The sequence below is a fragment of the Blennius ocellaris genome, assembly GCF_963422515.1.
Source record: "Blennius ocellaris genome assembly, chromosome: 17".
Taxonomy (NCBI): domain Eukaryota; kingdom Metazoa; phylum Chordata; class Actinopteri; order Blenniiformes; family Blenniidae; genus Blennius; species Blennius ocellaris.
In genome coordinates this window covers 18,110,622-18,131,368 of record NC_137666.1, presented here as the reverse complement: position 1 = coordinate 18,131,368, position 20,747 = coordinate 18,110,622, and the positions used below count along the sequence as shown (strand labels likewise).

Here is a 20,747-nt window from a genome sequence, read left to right as displayed (position 1 = left end):
CGGAGCTTTATAATATATGGTCTTTAAGCTTCTTACATTTAAATCCATTCCTATACTGTAATGTAGTGTAATGGCATCGGGCATCAGCCAGAAGTCGGCCTGTCAGAGTTCTCAATTGCAGAGATATTTATGGGGCTTTCTACATCCTGAGTGTATTTCTTAGCCGTGCGTGCATCCTGCCCAGGCTTGCCCATGTGTGAAGTAAGTAGCTAATAAAGTCTATCATTAACCAGAATTGCTGAGCTAACACCGGGCTGGTCCAGCCACACTCCCTGGTCTGATTGTCCTTTGGAGTGAAGCGATGATGTGCAGATTATACTGAACCATCAAGGTACATTAAACGTGATTCAGAGGATATGACTTTTTTTCCCTCCAATTTTTGAAGCGTAAGGAAATATGTTGCCGATAAGTGTCTTTTATACTCTGGAATGGGTTCGTGATCGTACTTTTGATGCTGCGGTTGTTTGCAGAGAATCTTCAAGTCGAACTGATTTCACATGCAGGAGAGATTTAGAGTCCCCGGGCCGGCCTTTTTGGTCTCCAGGCCTGTCGGGTTAGCTGTATTAAGTGGCACTGCATTACAGCAGTGGATTGTTGTTTCCCCACCGCTTCACTCCTCCTGATCACCTCGGAGATTCTGCGGAGCAAAGGTCTCATAAACATTTATGTCCGGGCTGTGAGCTCCTGTCTTAGGCCACGACTCCACAGGGCAGAAGCCTGTAGTGCCCCTTTATGCCTCTTAAGAGACCATCTTGTCTTTGTATGTGAGTGTGTGTCTGTGTGTTTGTGTGAATGTTTGTCCTCTAAAAACAGACCGAAAATGATGTTCCTCCATCACATTCGCTTTGAAATTTCTCTGAATGCTCTGTTACACTGCCAGCTTACAGCAGAAGTCTGTAATTTCCACGTTTGGAGGTTTGTCATATGTCTTCACCGTGGGATACTTATCATATGTAAATTGTATAGCTTAGGGCGCTAGAGGCATCTCAGCTGTTGTTTTCTTTGTCATTCCTCTCAATCAGAGATGGACACCTCAGGGAGTCTTATTAGAGTCGAAGGGAAAGGACAAAACTCGACTGGACGCCGTCTCTAACAGCAGCAATGAGCTGAATCCTTCCTGAAACTTCACAAAATAAATAAAGGGAAGATTTCATTTAGTTATTTTCCGAGAGGAATGTCTCTGTGGGATCTTCTTCTAATTCCTCCAAGCCTTATTTCTGAGCCGCCTCCCAACTTGTTCGGTCTCGGATTCCCAGCAGTGTGAAATGAGCTGGAGTCTGGGGAACCTGATTAGCAGTCTCAAGTTGCATGCAGGCGAAACATCTCAGTCTAAACAAACAACCATCCTGAAAATGAGGAAGTGGTTAAAGCAGAGATTGAGGATCCCAAGGAGGACTGAGCGTAGTCGATTGCCATTTTGTAAGATTTCACAATACAAGAGACACTATATTGTCAAAAGTATTTGCTTGCCTGCCTTCATATGAGCTCGAGTGACGTCCCATTGTTAAACCAGAGGATTCCATTTGATGTTGGTCCACCCTTTGCATTTATAACAGCTTCAACAATTCTCGGAAGGCTTTTCACAAGGTTTAGGAGTGCGTTTATGGGAATTTTTTTTACCATTTGTGAGGTCAGACACCGATGTGAGAAGAGGAGGCCTGGCGCCCAGTCTCCACTCTAATTCATCCCAAAGGTTTTTTAGCGGCTTGAGGTGGTGCTTCACGCTTGGTGATGTGCACATTGGTTGCCGCTGCTGGGTCAGGGAAATCCTCCATGAAGCTCTTTACGCACTTTAGGTAGCTGAGCAAATACCTTTGGCAATAAAATGCATATTGGTTAACATATACAGAATTTTCTTTGGTTGTTTTGCTTGAAGCACCTGTCTTGTGTGTGTTTTCTCTGCAGGACCCTGGATATGCAACTTTCCTGTTGGATCAGCTTCAAACCCCGGGGAGTCATGAACCCGGCTGTTGCCAGGTGTGCTCCACACCTCTCCATCAGCTGAAGCAGGAGGCCATGCAGACGCTCCACTCTCCTGTCCTCACCATCAGCTCAGACATGCCGGCCATGGCCACCGCCTCTTTTTTACCGCAGCCCTCCAGAATCACCGTGTCCTCCTCCGGCGTCCACGCCAAACAGCTGCTGAAAAGCCAACCCGCCGCTCGCTCCGCGCTGCCTTTGGGGGAGCGCCACAGGGTACCGGGCTGGGCCCAGACCTCGTCTGCCTCCTCGGGACCGAAAACCAGCGTCCAGGTGACGGTGGCAGGAGGGCAGCTGACTGGATCCCTGAGCACCGTCACCATCCAGGCGCAGCAGTACCTGGAGGGCATGTGGAGCATCTCCAACAACTTCCTCCCACCACCAACGGTATCCGCCCATTCTCAACATTCTCTGCTCTGCTGAATGTCATCGAATGAGAGCGAATTTAGAGCAGTACAAACATTTGGAGTTTGAATGTTCTCGTTGCGTTTGCATGGTTTGTCTTTTAAACGGGCAATTTCGTTATGTCAATATTTTATTTTAGAGTTATATCTTAATTAAGCTGATATTTTTGTAGGTCTGGCTCAATCATTTCAAATGGCCCATGAACTTAAGCCCAATTTACACACGTTTTCATATTGAAAACAAAACATTTCTGTTGTGTTTTGGGAGACTATTTACACAAAAACAACAACAGCACCCACTAGTGGCCCAACATGCGACATCTTTTTCAGCATTTCCGCTGTTTCAGTGTAAATAGATATTATTTTGAAAAATGTTGCAGTTTAAACACGAAACTTTTCTTAAATGAAAATCAAAAGAAATATATAAAAACAGGTATAAACAGGGTCTAAAATTAATATTAAACGGAGGTGATGTTGTGGTCATAAAGTTGTGGCTGATTGGTGTTTAATCAAAAAATACTCTGCCATGTTGTCCACCACTAATATATAATTGTCATGTAAATGTTTTCGTTGTCAATGTATCGACGGCTTATTAGCTCCAATGCCATGAATGCAAATGTTTCAGGATGTAGAAAAGATGAAGCCCAGGAGGAAATATGTGTTGGCGCTCCGCGGGAGTGCTGATCTCTCATTCGTCCATCGTCAAGGAGCCTGAGAGATCTGGGGTCAAAGGTCATCTCAACACTAATCAGCTGACCTCCTCAAGGGCATTTCAAATGACCGCCTGGCAGCTTCGCTATAACTCCTCATCTCAGCATTAGCCTGAGTCGTGTCTGATGTCTGAGGAAGCTGCAAAGGTTTTGCCCCCAATGTCATGTGAGCCGCTGCACCTTCGACTTTCACATAATTTATTGCCATTTTCAGCACTTTTCTAGTTGAAGCTGAAATCGTGGCAATGGAGCATCTCAGTGTGCGTTTTCAGGGACCTGTGGTAAGCTGTGCTTTCCACCGACGAGTGTGTTTGTGTAGAAACGAACGGGAACACATCTGCTCTCGGTGACAAACCTGCGTGATACTGCACCAGAAACACACCAGACGCCATGTGCTTGCATCATCTAGCATTTGCACTTTTATTATTTCACATCAAATTTGCAAGCTGTAAATTTAGTCCTTCCTCTCGTTGCCGTGTTGATAACTGCAGTCTGCTGCAGGTCTTGGCAGCCTTATTCCTGCGTTCTGCTTGAGAAATTGAAGACAGATTTTCACTCCTCCCCTTAATGTCAACAAGTGCCTGTAGAGATGCTTTATGGGTGGCCATCAAAAGCTTTTAACTGCTCGTACACGATCTAGGGCAAATCGAACGGCCTGGCACAGATGGGAGAGGCTGACTTGTGTTCTCCATCTTTGTGTGTAAAAGCAATTAGTGGCCCTTGGAGCTGGGCTGTGTCGTCTTGAGATGAGGCTGAAGCCTCCTGACTGGGCAGAGACGTCCCATCGCCATGTTGCGAAAAGGAGGAACCGCATTGCTTTCTCTTATTAAAACCAGATTCCTCAAAATGACGGAAGCCGTGACACGCTCCTGAGGTTTGGAAGTTACTCAGCCCAAAGGCACATGCTTTAATTCACCATTCCTTCCTGGTTTCTTGGTGGAGAGAACACGCGGTGCCATTCACACAGAGAAGAAGAGGTGGACTGTGTGTGTGTGTGTGTTCGACATTCTCCATAGTGTGTCAGCAAGGGAGCCTGTGGGCGCTCCCACACACAGCCCATTAAAAAGCACCTTGATGCTCCCATTTGGAAAAAGGCTCTGGGTAACATCTGGAACTAAGTTGCGGTCGTTTGTTGAATCTAAACTATCTGAATCCATCTTTAGATGTCATGACGAGTTTGTATTCGGTGTAGCAGCCCTGGATTCACACAAAGAACGTCTCAGATACAAGATAAACCAGCACGGACATGCTCTACGCTATTTGTAATGCCTTGTCTGATAAAGACGTCAACGATTTCAAGTGAAAACACGAAACCTTGGTTACATTTTGGATGTGGCGCTCGTAGCCACTGAAAACACAACTTTTTGGCTCCCAAGGTGGAACTTTTCAGAAACAATCAGGCTCTGTTGTCGTGTTTATTGACGAAAACGACACTTTCTGAAAACGCTCGGGCTCTGTCTCTATGTCGACAGTGGAAATGCTGCTACTGCACATGTGCACCACGGCTGTGGTAAATAGTTGTGTAAATGTGCAAGTAGATGGACAATAACAACAATGGCGGCTTCCAGAGTGTCATGAATTTGGCCATTGCACGGAGAACTTGGTTTTCCAGTGTTTTTTGTCGTTGCTATGGAAACGGACCTTGTTGTCAGAATGCTGCCGTGTAAACGTGAAACTTCCCTGCAACGAAAATGCAAAAATAATGAGCTTTCATTTGAATCTACAGGATTGAAGGAAATCCAGAAAATCAGATAACTCGTAGTGTTGCGCTACCACTCAAAACAAGAAATTGATTGATAGAAATCTGCAACTCTCCGGTTGCTCCATTAAACCCAAAACCACATGTGCACTAATCAGAGATGACCGAGTGTTCTTGACTCGTGAGGGTTCCGTTATTGGCCCGCCGGCCGCCTGCTGCCTCGGTGCGCTACTTCGCCACCAATTTAAAGCCCGGCAGATGATCTTGGCTGCTGCTGCTGCGGTGCAGCTGGGCTTCGCATGGCAATGTGCCGCCGACGGCCATGATGGCAGGAGAAGAAAATGAAACCGAAAGAAAAGGAAAGAAAAATCCCACTTCGGCCAAATCGTATGAAAACGTAGATTTTGTGGCTTTTGCTTTAAGCTCCTTGACATCTTGTGTTTTTTTTTTTGTGTTTTAAAAAAAAAATCTTTTCTTACATGATCGGAGCCCAGTATTGTTCGAGGTCGATTTTCACCTCAGCTGGTTTCTGTTGGTTACAGAGGCCAGCCAAGCACGACAGGCAGATTAACACGGGGCCTATTTCACCTCGGCAGTAATCGTCTGTTGACTGCTGGGATCAGAGGTCACAGGGGAGTCCTGCTCGTCTGGGGGGAGATGCTCTGCTGATTGAATGCTGGGCTCTGCAGCTCACTTCAGACTTCATAGGAGGCACTCTCTAAAACCCTTTTCACTCCTTTGATTCTTCACTCTTTCCATTATGTCGGAATCTCTCTCTTCTTTTTTGTCTGTATCTCCCTCTACCCCATCCCTCCCTCCCATTTCTGCCTTTTCTTTCCATTGGAAAACCTCGACAGCGGGATCAGGGAGGGCTGGGGGTTAAAGCGTGGAAGGCCAGCTCATTACTGACTTTTGGTGCAAACGGCCGAGCACACATGGCTCCTCTGACAAAGCCTAATTACCTGACCAGGGGATAGATTGTACTTTTCAGCCAGATTCAGGGCCAGTCCAGGTCCAAGGCTGCAGAAAGCAGCTCGGCTGTGAAGCTTAAGTCCCAGCGTTACGACCAAAGGGAATTGTCACTGAAAGGCACTGCGAGGAGCTTGAGTGTGTGTGTGAGTACAGTTTATCCATTTCGAACCACACCTGTGGCCAGCGGTCCCCAGGTGCTCCTGAAAGTCAATGCCACTTGATTTTCAAACCTGCACTGCTGCAATCAACAGTGGATTTGATGAGCTTTCTGCTTGGTTGTGTGTGTGTGTGTGTGTGTGTGTGTGTGTGTGTGTGTGTGTGTGTGTGTGTGTGTGTGTGTGTGTGTGTGTGTGTGTGTGTGTGTGTGTGTGTGTGTGTGTGTGTGTGTGTGTGTGTGTGTGTGTGTGTGTGTGTGTGTGTGTGTACGAAGCGCTCAGGTCCTTCGTGCCAGAGTGTAATGCGTCTACTTCCCTGGTATGCACTGAGATCCTAACCTGCCACAGGCACCAGCATGGCGTGAGGCTTTCTGCTCTGGCGGCTTGCGTGAGGATCTGTGTTTGGCTCATTTCCGTTTGCAGCCACTTTTTTTCCTTCTATCGGACGCTTTCCAAGTCGTAACTTCACACACTGCAGCTGGATATCTGGCTTTGCCTTCATGATGAAGTCTCAAGAGAGCAAAACCAAACCTCTAAAGCACGGCTGTGATTCCTAACTCTGATAACAAGCTCAAACAGTGGGAAGTGGGAAAGTGGGAATACAAGAAGCTCACGCACTGCCGCGCCGTTCTTCAGCAAATGGCCAGCAGAGGTTTTTTTTTGGAAAAAATTAATGCAGCCATGCTTGGATATAGCAGCACATTGTGAAGCTAACAGTGGCGGCTCCCCGCCAAGCCTCTCGGGTGAATGTGAGACCGTAAGCATGTCCCCATGTCCTGATGTATGGCGTTCACATGTCAGCCCTGGCATATAAATAGTGCAGCTGCCAGTCCGCGTTGACAAATGGCAGATAGTGGAAGGCCACACACTTTATAAAAAAGATTGTAAAGGATGTTATTTTAGTTGCCCAACATGAATCTCGGCCAAACACTGAGGTTGTAAATATGCAGAGGGCCTGAACTGTGTTTATAATGCATATGCTGTCGGAGAACACTGAGGCTGCAGCTCTGTGCTCGGCTCAATTCAAGGTCGTCGCCGGTTACACAATGTTCATGCGTGAGTGTTATAAATGTTTTCACAGAAACTTTGGCCCTTATTTATTTAATTTCTGATGCTCAAGCCTCACAGAACTGGTTCTTGTCAGCGGCTATTGATCCTCGTCCTGCAGGATAAACTCGCGGCTCCGGTGGGGATTAACCTTTTTTCTGTGTGGCGACTCCGGCTGAAGTGCGCTCTCAGAGCTGGCTCTCGGTTTGCATAATTAGCTCTCTGCCCTCCTTGTGTTGTTGGTGCACGTACAACTTGTCCACGGACAACTCGTCCACAAAACTGCAAACCCCGGACAAGTTGTCCATGGACGAGTTATCCTAGAATCGTGTTGGTGTTGGAACAATCAGTGCAATGCAGCACTGCAGGCATCAGAGCTCATGCCGGCGCTCTGCATGCTCCATCTTCAATGTTTGCTCCATTCTTCAACACAAACAGAGGGTAGGCTGGATTCTTGCCTCCTCTCTATAGTGTTTTCGGGAAAAATGTTCAGTTCTACTAATATGCCAAATGTATAAGGATGCTATTGCATATTGATTTAGTGGTTCGCACTCTATTCTCATTCACAATATGCTTGAGAGACTTGGGCATTTCTGTGCATGAGGTTTTTTTTTTTTCTAGTTATTCCAATTTCCTTTCCTTTACGAGTTTACATGGTAAGATGGTAACAATGAGCTTAAAGGGAATCTCAGCTCCGAACATGATGCGTTAGTGATCAGCTGAGCACATGTGATTTTCATGAACTCCGGCAATAGTGGAGCATTTACTGAATGTAATCAAATTAACATAATTGATTCCAGTGGAAGAAGGAGGCGTATAAACCAGCAGAAAAGAAGCACCCAAACATTTAAAAACCTTTAACTATGATAAAAAAATCAAGCAAACTGAAACTAGACTATATATAGTGTCGTGTATATTCACTGTTAATATACTAGGGCCGAGTGGGTAAAATAGTGCCATAATAACCTTTAATTTCAAACTTTAGTTCTTCTTTGTCGTGGTGCAGGGTATACATGATGAAAATGTGTATATTATAACAAATCAATTCCGACCAAAAATTACTACAATCTCAACAAAGGTGAGTTTTAATGAAACATTCTAATGCTAAATACAGTGAATTGTCTCCTATAGCATTATGCACATTTTTATTTTAGAAACTCACCCCTACAGCATGGCTTTGAGCCTATATATAGTGTTTTGATCACATTAGGCTTCCGTCTTTTTTAGAGGTGAGGGTTAAACCATAGTTTGTTAAAAAAAAAAAAAAAAAAAAAAAAAGAGTTTCGTTGATTCGGTTCACACTGTTACCTTTCTGAACAATCGTTTTTAATCAAATGCCGGGTTAAAACGTGTGCTGCTCCAGATGTGCTGCGTTGTTTCATAAACAGGTATAACTGTTTTTCACTGCCTTGCTGTAGGACATCTGTCAAAAATATGAAGACGCTCAGGTGTTGCATTAAATATGTGTCTGTATTAATGTGGAGGTTGTAAATCTCAGCCTTTGGCCTGAGTTACCAAAACCCAGAGGCTGAGAGAAATGTGGCCATCCCAGTTTACTCCTGTTTAATGATGAAGCTTCCACCACAGGGAGCGTCCATGTAAGCACCATCCAGACACCTCATAAACATTTAGGCCAGGGAACAAATCTCCCCCGTCACATAACGGTTGATTGTTTAGTGTCTTTGGATCTCTCAATCCAACACTGCAGAATGACACGTTTCTCATTCCTGATGAGTAAAGGGCCAAATTAGCCGTGGTGGTATAGATATAATCGGGGGCAGAGTGAGGTAAATCGCTAGTGATTTAATTACTAATTAAATGTGGGTTATCGCTTAATTACAGGAGGCTACAGCCAGAGCAAGCTCGTGAATGTTGCCAGAATCAATGAATGGTGCATGGGCCCTGTTCAGCGGGGAGCGCTCTGCTGTGGATACTGCTGACTCCCACTAACTGGTACTGGCTGCAGCAGCTGCCCGTCCATCTGTGGCAAGGGGGGGGGGGGCAAATGGAGTGGAAGGAAGGTGGTCAGCAGTGGTGGCTGTGGCCTTATCTCTGTTTGTTGTATGTCAACAGGCCCATGGTCTGATAGGGGAACCTGACAGGGAAGTCACAGCCGTGGAGGCCCCCGTCGCCACCATGACCAGCACCAGCAGCGGCACCCTGACGCCCTGTCGACTGAGGAGCTCCAGCCAAGCGGGACTTCCAGCACCCGTCACCAGTGCGTCCACCTCCCCCTCCTCATCTGCAGCCGCCTCCTTCTTCATTAGGTAAGCTCCTCCCCCGACTCGGTCAAAACGCAGAGAGATTCGCCTGAGCTCTTGTGGTGTGAAGTGTGTTTGCACACACACCTGCATGCATTCGGGCGGCATTGTGTTCTGCAATGTGCACCGACTCGCCTTCCAGCGTCTGATAATAGTTATGGCTCACAGTGTCTATCGTCATGTGGTATTCCATGGAGATGTTGGTCTTGCCACGCTTGAATTATACACATGGTGGAAGTAAATGAACCATCAGTGAAAGGCACCAGTGCACGTGAATGGATGATAGAATTACATAATTTAATACGCAGAGGGAGTGTCTCACGAAAAGGGGCTTAGACTAAAGCTGTGCATTGTCTGGAGGTATTTCACGTTCAGCTGCATTCATTCTGGAACCTCAAACAGCTAACCTTGATTCTCAGACTCATGCATCTGCATAATGGCTGCATCGTCTCAGGCGCCATTTACACAACAATGATTTCGATTGAAAAAGCAAACTTTCCTTATGTTTTGGGTCCAGTCACATGACAACAGAGCTCAGAGCCACTGAAAAACACAACCTGTTAAAGCTGCTTCCAAGGTGGAACGTTTTTGAGATCTGTAAACAGGCGAAAACGCAGCTTTTCTCAAACGCTGCTACTCGTCATTCACACAAATATATATGCGTGCAACTCTTCTGCACGTGTACATGCACGGTGACAACAACGTTTCCTCCAGAGCATCATGACTCCCAGTCCATATTCTTCTGCGACTTGGTAGTTGTTCTCTGCTGGCATGTGAATGGTTCATGAATTTCACTTATATAGTGCTTTTCAACTGCTTGGGCAGTCCCAACGTGCTTTACATCGTTGATTACATTCACCCATTCACACACACATTCACACACCAACAGAGGCGGCTCCTATGGAAAGAGCTCAATCCATCCATTGGGAGCAATTTTGGGTTCATTGTCCACGTGTCAAAGTGTCAGGACACTTTGACACGTGGACAGGTAGAGATGAGGAATCGATCCTGTAACCTTCTGATTGGGAGCCACAGCCTCCGACGTAAACAATTTTCAGCTCGGCTGTTGCTGGTGTTGCCCTGGTGAAGACTTGACTCCCTCCAGGCTGCTGAAATCTGCTGTGTTGTCATTGATAGATTCCCAGGCACAGCGGCCAGCGCTTATATTTGCTGCTTTTACTCTCCATAGTGCTGTGCTGGGATGAATGTCAGGGAAGGGGAAGCTGGCTAAAAGAATGATGCATTGGGCTATTGAAGCTCTGCACCACGGGAGGTGGAGGGAACTGGTAGAGGGACTTGTGGAGTGTGACAGGAAGCCCACGGGGGATCAGTGTGGACCTCAGCTTTTCTTCAAGCACCCCAAATAGAGTTCCTGTGTCTTGCCAGCTTTCGCAGGGTCAGAGTATATCAGCGGGACCAGAGGGGGGCGTTCCCGAGCCTGCACTAAAAATTCTACTTCCTGCACGTCTTGCTTCCCGTCTCGCAAAACATCGGCCTAAACAACAGCGAGGCGCGGCCCTCTGCTAGACAGGGTTAATTCCTGACACTGATTTATTGGTTCTCATGTTTTCTTTGGACCACGGCTCCAAAAGTGTACCATAAAGAGCGACATCCCCCCAAAAATAAAGGAAGGTGGACTTGTTTTTTCCCCTGCACCCGGTCCTGGTGGGTTGGGGGGGGGGGGGGGGGGGGCAGTGAGGGCTCCACCTTTCATTTTATACCTCAAAGATAATTTGCTGCCAAGAATGTGATGTTTGACTTGGCTCACAGTAATACAATGATGATGGGTCAGCCTTAAGCTGACAGAAAAAAAACAGCATTGGAGATGATTTGATTTGAAGCACACCCACTTCCTCACACTCTGCAGCTGGGCAATCGTCATCATCATCATCATCATCATCATTGTCATCATATTGTTTTTCTTTTTAAATGCCATTGCTGATTGAAATGTAACTTCTTAAAAGTGAGACAAGAAATGAATCAATCAGATGCGGGGTTTTTTTTTTTTTTTTTTGCACCAGTAGTTCTGCGGTTGGAAAAAAGAAAAAGAAAAGAAACTGAGATGGGTGAAATTAGCATCCTCCTCATTTTAGACCTGATTGAAAACTGGTATCTGATTAGTATTCTTTTTTTGTTCTCCTCAGATACAATTAGTGGGATGCATTTGTACATCCGCAGAGCCCGGGATGTGGGAGCTGAATAACCAAACAGCAGTTTTTACCCTGACGGAGTGGAGAGGGGTCCTCAGACACTTGTCTGACATTCAGGAACACTGTTCCACTCAGAGATGAAATTTTAATTAGAATGCAATTAGCCCGAGCCTAGCTGCTGGAGCCGGTCCGCTGCTGAGAGAGGAAGGAGAGCGAGATGAACAATAGAGATTCGATGTTTAATTTCTTATTGGAAAAATAAGTCAACCGTTCAGCTGGTCAGAAAAGTATTTAATTTGTTTCATTTAAGATGTCTACTGAGTTGAAAATTAATTTGAGTCAAACTGCCATTGTGATAACTGCAGATGGAAGCGGCACCGACTCACATTTTTGGCAGCTGTGATGAAAAACCAGTCATGTGTCCTTTTTCTTCATTTAGATTTAGAGGAGGGATTTCGGTTTCTGGAGTATCACAGCATTGTGGCGGTTTGCCTCACAGTGAGATATCTCCAGCTTGGGGGGTCTTTCTCTGGATGGAAGGCTTAGCATGTTTTCCACCTGTCTCCAAAGGCTGATTTAATTCTTGGACCCTGTGTACACATCGTTTCACGTAAAAGACTAGTTTTCTTGGAGAGCCACGAGTGGGTGCTATTGTATTTAAAAAAAAAAATTAAACCACGCACATGAGCGCAGAGAATAATCCGCTATCAACATTAACAATGGGAGTACACAGACATTCGTATAGACCAAGTTGGATTGCGATCACAGGTGACTGTCAGATATAAGGGCCTGTTTAAACGACATTTTCAAGTGAAAACTTAAAACCTTCCTAGCATTTTGGGTGTCTGTTCACATGACAAAGGTGCTTGAAGCCACTGAAAACAGCTACCAAGGTACAACTTTTCCAAAACAGTCAGTCGTCGTGTGAATGGGTGAAAACACAACTTCCTGTATAGACGTCAGAAACACTGCTACTGGGCATGTCCAACAAGACCGCAGTAAATAGCTCTTCTGAACGTTGGCGAGTCGATGAACAATAACAACAACGTTTCCCTCCAGAGCGTCGTGACTCCCAGTCCAGATTCTCCTGGGACTTGGTAGTTTTATAGTCACTCGTCGTCTATCCATGCAATTGTCTAGGTACTCCCATTGTTAATGTTCATAGCGTATTGTTCTCTGTCCATGTGTGGGGTTTCATTACAAAAACAAAGAACAACACTCACTAGTGGCCCAACATGAAAACTACATTGTTTTCAACATTTCTGCCATTTCCATGTAAATGGTCATAATTTTCAAAATGTTGTTGTGTAAACAGGAATGTTTCTTGAAAGAAAAACAAAAAAAACCCGATGCATTTTCACTTTTTAAAAGGACCTAAATGTACTACATGCAGTGTGGTTTAAGGTCTGTGAGGATTTCACACGCTTTAAAAATCTACATCCTGTACTAAACTCAACAATTTGTTATCTGGACAACCCTCACATTCTCTACAGCCGATAACAGACGGTTAATGTAAATTATGTGCCAACCTTATTAATTGGAAAGAACAAATTATTAATTTCAAAGCGCTAGTTATTAATTCAGGAGGGTGAATGCTCACATGAATCCATGTGATTTATACCGCAGAACCCTTCCAGGCTGAGATAAATATGAAACGTTTTCATTCTGTGTTTTTGCCTTCGGGAGGAAAAATTCCCATTTAACTCCATCAACAGAGACTATTATCTTGTTATGCTTCCACTGTCTGCAAATAGGAAACGTCTTTGATCATACAATGAAACATCTTTCAAAGCATTTGTGAAAGTTTCTCATCCTGCTTCCTGTGTGTGGTAATTGTAGGAAGTGGCCATGAAAGCAGGATGACCTCCGGGGGTCGGCGATGACCAGTCGGCAATTAGACTGACGATACAGTGGCAGGGAGACGGGACGAGTCAGAGGTCAAACTGACTCTGTGTGTGTGTGTGTGTGTGTGTGTGTGTGTGTGTGTGTGTGTGTGTGTGTGTGTGTGTGTGTGTGTGTGTGTGTGTGTGTGTGTGTGTGTGTGTGTGTGTGTGTGTGTGTGTGTGTGTGTGTGTGTGTGTGTGTGTGTGGCTGACTACCACGTTAAGCACTGATCGCCCTGCGGCGGAGCACATGATTAGTGTATTGACGCAGCGTCGGGTAATAAAAGCAGGTGGAGGTAACAACGGGCTGGACGCGGCAGCGAACCGCAAACACCTGCTGATTGTGACGCTGCGTTTATCACCTGCCGGCCTCTTTGGGATTCCTGAAGACTGCTCATCTTGAAGCCGCCTCATATCTGCAAAGCAGCGTGATTCACTCTATTTGTCCCTTGTTTACATTTTCTTCGAAGGAGGTTCAGTCCATTTGTCACTTTGCTACCTCGCACTTATCCCACCCAGGAGATGGACGATTTAGCCACTATAAGATACCGAAAGGCGATCAATAGTGGTATAAAAGACCTTGTAGAGGCAGCGGTGGGTTGGACCTGTGCGGTGGCACGGAGGCTGGCGGGCGGGCCGCATGCAGGGCGGACAGCTGTTTGCTGGAATGCGGCCCTGGAGGAGAGTCAGGAGGAAGTGGTTTTATGGACATCTATCGATGCCTCACAGCTGCGGCCCAGGTGAGTGTTTGTGCGCTAATGACTGTGATTGCGCACAAGGAATCCTCCTGTAATTGTGGCAGCAGGGCCCGTTTAGCCTCAGCCCCCACCCCCTCCATCACCGCGCACACACACGACCCTGCCTTTGTGTCAGCAACAGTGGTGCTGCCCTTCATCCCCGAGGCTGCGCCGAGTAACCATAGTAACAAGTCATTAGCTTTTGAGAGTAAAATGTGACTGATTTTTCTTTCAAAAGTGGAGATGGGAAATCAGGAAGTTGAAATAATAACCCTCTCTTTTCCTCTGGACTGCAATTTAGTCTGAGCGTCTCTTCAATAACCAGTTCTGCATGTTGCAAAGTGGAAGCACTGCAGGATCACAAGTGCTTGTTCCAGCTCGAAACAACACACGTTGGGTGACTTGATGAAGTCTATTGTGTGCTAATCTGTGGAGTGTGATTGTCTGACAAACCGGTCCTTCCCGTTTGTTTGTTTGGGAAGTTTTCTCCACACAAAGCCGGACAGTGCTGTGTCTGGCTGCCCGTGCTGTAATTGACAGCAGGGATCTCTGTCACTGACAAATAGGCAGGATGGATTAAGCGGAGCGGAGGGGTCTGCTGAGCGCACTGGATCTGGCCCGCGTGGCAGGGGGATAAAGATAGTGAGCGAGGCCGCGGCTGCCTGCGATGAATGTGCTTATAAACGTTGTCATTCAGCAGGCGTGCTCACACTGATGCTCCTTTCTGAGAGCATCAGGAGCAGGAGGTCGCTGCCTGTGGAGAAGAATATTGGATTCGCTGCCATGGGAGTCAAGTAAGTTGTGTTGTGCACAGACAACGCAGAGTGTTTGTGTGTGTGTGTGTGTGTGTGTGTGTGTGTGTGTGTGTGTGTGTGTGTGTGTGTGTGTGTGTGTGTGTGTGTGTGTGTGTGTGTGTGTGTGTGTGTGTAGCGGTAACGTGAAACAAATACATGTTTGTGAGTTTAATTCTCCTCTGTGAGCTGCTGCTCTGTTTCTTCTGTGCACTTCACTTTCCTCTCTCTTTCTTCTGATTTATCTTTCTTCCTTTGTCACTCTCTTTTTTTTCCCCGCTCTGTGGAATGTGCAGTTTTGTGCAGTCGGAGTTGGACTGTCTGCTCCCTGGAGGTGAGAGGCTAATGGTTTTGTTGTCAAGCCACAGCGAGATGGATTCCTCCAGCAATGCTGGAGTGTGAGCAGAATGCAATGAGAGTATTACATGCTGCAGAGAAGCCCCGACTGCATTTTAAGGAAACAGCCACAGTTGCAGCTCAAATGCTAATACAGCTTCCACCTCCAGACAAATAAAAAACGGCTCATATCAGTCAGTTGAATCTGAGCCCAGGGCAGCAAATTGCTCATCAGAAGTATTGAGTGGGTGGTAGCTGGGATGGTTGAGCTGCTCTGTAGTATTTGCCTTTGTTTACTGTGGGATAAAGCACCAGCTGGTATTTTCTTGCTATAATCAGGATGATGGGACTAAAGGCTGTGTCACTGCAGCAGCACACTCTGTGGCGGCACCAGCTGAGGCCGCAAAAGGGCTGCAGCCTGTAGAGGAGCCCAGGTGTGAATCCAGGCGAGGCCTGTCAGGCCCTGTCGGCACCGAGGTGTTGATGGAGGGAGCTACACTTGGGTAGAAGCAGCCCTCCACCCTCATGTACCTTCTCATCTTCCCACAACTAGAGAAAAGCCTGCTTCACTCTGACTCAAACAGCCTAAAAATACAGATTTAATCCTCAGTGTGCCAGAAGCTGAATTTGTTGTTGTTTCCACTGTAAATCAGTCCTAGAATGTTTTAACCTTCAAATTCACATATATGTTGTTTTTTTTTTACATGTACTGATCAGTGGCACCTGTCATATCTTTTATTTTTTAACTTCCATATAGTAATAGTCAAGACTTTCTTATTTTTATAGCGGGGATGGTCAAACATAAGGGTCGTGGGCCAAAACCAGAATCTAAAGCATGCAAATGAATGAAGTTTTGAAGAAAACAGACCTATTAACACATTTCTTAAGAGTAGTCGACACAATACAACACTGAGACCTGAGCTGAGAAATCAGTGATGCTGCCATGAAGGCGAGCCACCTCGTTGCTATCAAAGTGGCCTTAAAGCCGTGCTTGTAAAACAGATGAATAATGCAACAGCTATAGGAGAGGTTTTTGGGACTGTTGACAGATGGTTTAAATAAAATTGGATTTATGTTTGTGTTGTCTTTTCTGTAGTCACTGTTGTTTTTGTAAACGTATTTGCATTTTCATCACGTATACTCTGCACCAGAACAAAGAACATTTTTAAAGTTGAATCTACAGGATATTATGGCCCAATTTTCCTGGTGCCGCCCACTCGAGATTAATGAAATTAACTTTTACATTAAGCATAATATGATCAAATGTGATGATACTCTCAACTTTTACAAGCAATATTCCTCATGTTTTGATGCCTCTCGCAATGATATATTGTATAGTATGTATGATTTGACCACAATATTGTCCTCAAATTCAAGTTTTTGGTGGCACAAAGATTATCTAGTATTCCTAAATCCAACATTAGCCTGGTGAGAAACCACGCTCAGCCTTGGGTGAGTCTTATTTATTGCTGTCAAAGAGGACATGCTGACGATTGCATAAAGAATTGTGATGTGGATTCAGTGTTGCTCTTCACTCATTCTGTGTTCAGATTATGCAGCACAGAATCATAACGGAGGGCCGGATTCTGCAGTGACAGTTTCCCTCACCGCTGTCCTGGGGTCTGCCCTTCCTGGAATACGATAACAGGGAGTGATGGCAGTATGGCCTTTGTAGTGTCGGGGCGATGGGCTCTGTTGTGATGGGTAGCGTGGAACCGCTTGTGCCTGTCATTGTGAATGTCAAACAGCTTCGGTTGATAGGAATGGAAAGGCAGAGGGACAACCTGATGACTTTTCCCCCGGCCGCCTCCAAATAAATCCCTGAGTCAGGAAGTCTGTCTGGCCCACTCACATAGCCTGCAGGGGGGCAGCTGGGGGGGGGGGGGGGGGCAGACAAAGAGCTGAAGTGCTGACTCCAGCCTGTGCGCTCACCGTGGCTCCACGTGTGCTAAGCCCCTGCGGGGAGAGGGCTGAGCGCTGCCCTGCACTCCTGACGCTTTCCTTTGACACATGGAGGAATGAATAAAAGTGAAGCGCGGACCTCTGCCCTGCAGGATTGTCACTTAACACAGGCCTGCTTTTGTCACCCAGGGTCGTGGTAATAACACGAAAAAATAGGCAACATTGTGCGCGATTAGTTGCATGTGGGCAGGAGAGGTCACGTCCTCGGCATCAATCGGTTTCCGGCTCTGTGTGTCTGCCCACATCCAGCATTCCCGTTGAACTAGATAACAGATCTGATGGCTGCCCACAGGCCTCCATGATCACTACATTAGTGTTTAGTTATCATGCTATAATTCTCCAACCCTCAGCCTGTTGAATGGATATTACTCCTCATGCCTGTGGGGGCCGAGGGATGCCATCTAAACCTCTTTAGTGTCCCTCAGTGGAAGGTGTCATGCAAATGCACTCTATTATCTTTGTCATTACAACCGCAGTCAGTGGTACAGGGGTGGAGGCACAGTGTGAGAGGGTGGTGGGATAAGAATGAGTGACTGCAATAGCTGGTGGCAGGGAATATACATCGAGGAATTTTATGACCTATTGTGTCCAGTTTCAGAATAGAGCCCATGGCCTTGAGAGTTCCCATGAGATGCCTTTATGTCCTATAGTCAGTGAAACAAAGATGGCTCCTGGAGGGGCTTTCCGGGCATCACTTCTGCTCAATGCACTGCCACGCCAGGGCACGAATAACTAATAGCCGTCTAATCATTGTGAGAAGGTTGATTTCCCCAAACACCGGCGCTCTGTGTTTTTGAGAAACACACATGTACAAGAGCTCCTTCTTTCACTGAACAGAACTCCTCAAATTACCACTGAGGTCATTGGCTCACTGGTGGTTTGGTATTTAGCTCATCTACCCCAGCCTCAGTGACTGAAGCATTTCTATATGATGGCACTCTTTTCTTTAAAATCCATCCATCCATCCATTCACCAAATATTAATGTCTGGTGGAAACTAACTCGTGCTGTACAATTTACATGGGCAGCAGTGAGGAGTTAAAAACCAGAGTTTTGTTGTACTAGTGATGATAATGAAACTTACTGTATATTGTTGACAGAGTTCATTATCTACAAATGTACAAAATTAACCTTTTGGCTTCACTGTAGACTGCTGCGATTAGTGCATAATGAGCTCCATTAGGACACAGGGGATGCGTTACAGTTCTTCTGGTGTGTATTCCAGATCATATTTGCTCCATAATGTGCTACTTAGAGTGGAATTATAAAGATTAAGAGCTATTGTGTGGGACACTGTGCCCCATGCCTTCATGTCCAGTTATGTACTCGACAAGTGAGCAGCTTGGACACAAGGAGAAAAAAAAAAACAACCAAACTGCTGTATCGAATTAAAAGCTGCAAGAAGGGGTTTATCTCCTTTGTGTTTCTGTCCCTGCTTTCTACATGCTCGTCATCTTGCACAGTGAGGATTATAGCTTGTAATCGGTTCACGACCCAGTACGTTCGAGCCAGCTGTGGCAGCCCAGCCAGTGCGGCTGTGTGTGTGTTTCGGTGGTTGACTTTACGAGGGTTGCCGTGCAGGATAAACTACTTGATTTGAATAATGCAGTAGTAGTCACTAACATCTCGGCGGCACATTTCCCTCGCTGTTAGATCAGGGGTTTCCCTCCCGTGCACAGCCATGATGACTTTATTGATCCCCTTGATCCAAATAATTATTTCTTTCTTCCATCTAAAGGCATTTCACTTCATCCTCGACTCCCTTATCGGCGATAACGACCTTCTCCCCAACACTACAGCTCATTTCACCTGACTTGGACCCCCTCTAGTTTTTTTTTTTTTTTTTGGGGGGGGGGGGCTGCCTATTGACTAGAATATAGATGAAAGATTAGGAAACACATGTTTGAGCTCCCCCTCCCCCTGCGTTGTGTCTCAACAGACAGCCCACTGATTAATCACCCCCAAATGTTCTCAGCAGCCTGCGGGCCTGTTTGTTGTGATAGCCTCGGTGTGGAGAAGTGCAAATAAATAATCGCGAGGTGTCTTACCCTGGCAGCAAGTGATTAATGAAGTGAAGAAGTGGAGCAGAAGTCTGCTGACTTTTTCCCCTTCGCCCGTCTCTCCCACACTCATCATGGCCCAAAGTTACTCTTCACTTACAACTGCTACGCTTTTTAACTAACTCAGCATTATACTTCATTATAGTTTCCTTGTGTTTCTTCTCTTGTGCATTTGATATCATCTAAACAGGTATGTAATCTGATTGACCACCCTGTGTGCCCTCCCTATTGCTCATTGGCTGATTTGAACCAAAACTAGTTCTTCTTTTTGTTGTGTTTTGGATTGTCTGTTTACACAACAGCGGTGGTCGGAGCCACTGAAACTTATTTGAGAACTGCTCCCAAAGTGGAAATTGTCAAAGGCTCTGCCTCTATGGAAATAGGGGAACGCACTACTTTTCTGCTACTATGAATGTGCACCACGGATCATAGTAAATAGTTCTGCTCATGCACAAGCAGATGGACAAAAACAACGTTTCCTCCAGAGTGTCATGACTCCCAGTCCATATTCTCCTGGGACTTGGTAGTTTTATAGTTGACAGTCACTGTAATAACAATCCAACGTGGTCGTCTGTCCATAACAATGTCCGTGTACTCCCAGTGTTAATATTCATAGTGCATTGTTCTCTAACTGCACATGTGGGGTTTCAATAATATATTGGTGATAATTGGGGATAATTGAGGAGCCCTGAACTACACCATAAAAAGCAAAAGACAGCCCATCATGTTTTAAACTTGGAGGAGGTTCAACTGGCCCATGGAAATGGAAATATAAATGATAAATAGATTTCACTTATAGAGCTATAGTGCTTTTCCACCACTTGGGCAGTCCCCAAAGTAATTCTCACCGTCAATCACAGCCACCCAATGGCAGCAAGTAAGGTTGCAACTTCATTGTATCATCAAAAATATGTAAAGTGAAAATATTAAAAACAGCTGTTAGATTGTCAAGCTAAACTTGGGTTCCACTGTCGTAACAGCTTGATTGTTTTTGCACCCCTGAAGCTGTTTAGGATTTGGTTAAATGTTTTTTGCGCTCAAGAAGCAAATGTTGACGGTGGAAAATAAAGAAGTGATATTCACCTTATTCACAAAGAACACAAGTATCCAACCAAAGCAAGAAAAAATAAATATTTACACTTATCGAATATTAAAGAAAGTTTTTATTCATGTTCTCATTCACAGGCCCCTCAGTGATGTGCCAGCAAATTGAACTGCAATTAACCAGAGGGTGGTACTCAAGGATGTTTCATGACTTAGTTACTACTCTCTGATGATTTTTTTAAAGATAAAATAATAATTATATGGCATTTATTCGTAATGGAATGTGTTTTTCCATGAAAGAGAACAAAATCTGATATATTTCACTATTTATTGGCTGAAGTTTTCATGAAATGAGATTTCTGTCTTTATTAATCTCTGTAAAAGGTTTTGCTGTTGGCAGAGTTTATACTGTAATGTGGTACTGTTCCACAGTTTGATGAGTTATTTGCAATAAAAAGAACCCTCAATGACTTTATTTGACACACTGGGCACATTTTTACAAGCTTACGTCACATTTATTAGTTTTATGTGCTGAGTGCAGTGGACCAAACATGGTG

At 45.4% G+C, this 20,747-nt stretch overlaps 1 protein-coding gene across 1 annotated transcript in view; it reads left to right on the top strand.

The window, feature by feature from the left end:
* kif26ab (kinesin family member 26Ab) overlaps nucleotides 1-20,747 on the top strand; it is a gene marked incomplete at its 5' end in the record, with an annotated part of 84,877 nt that overhangs the window by 33,161 nt on the left and 30,969 nt on the right. Inside the window, 2 exons of the mRNA XM_080513215.1 lie at nucleotides 1,906-2,367; nucleotides 9,041-9,234. Coding sequence (XP_080369341.1) covers nucleotides 1,906-2,367; nucleotides 9,041-9,234 — 656 coding nt within the window. The remainder of the gene's footprint in view (nucleotides 1-1,905; nucleotides 2,368-9,040; nucleotides 9,235-20,747) is intronic.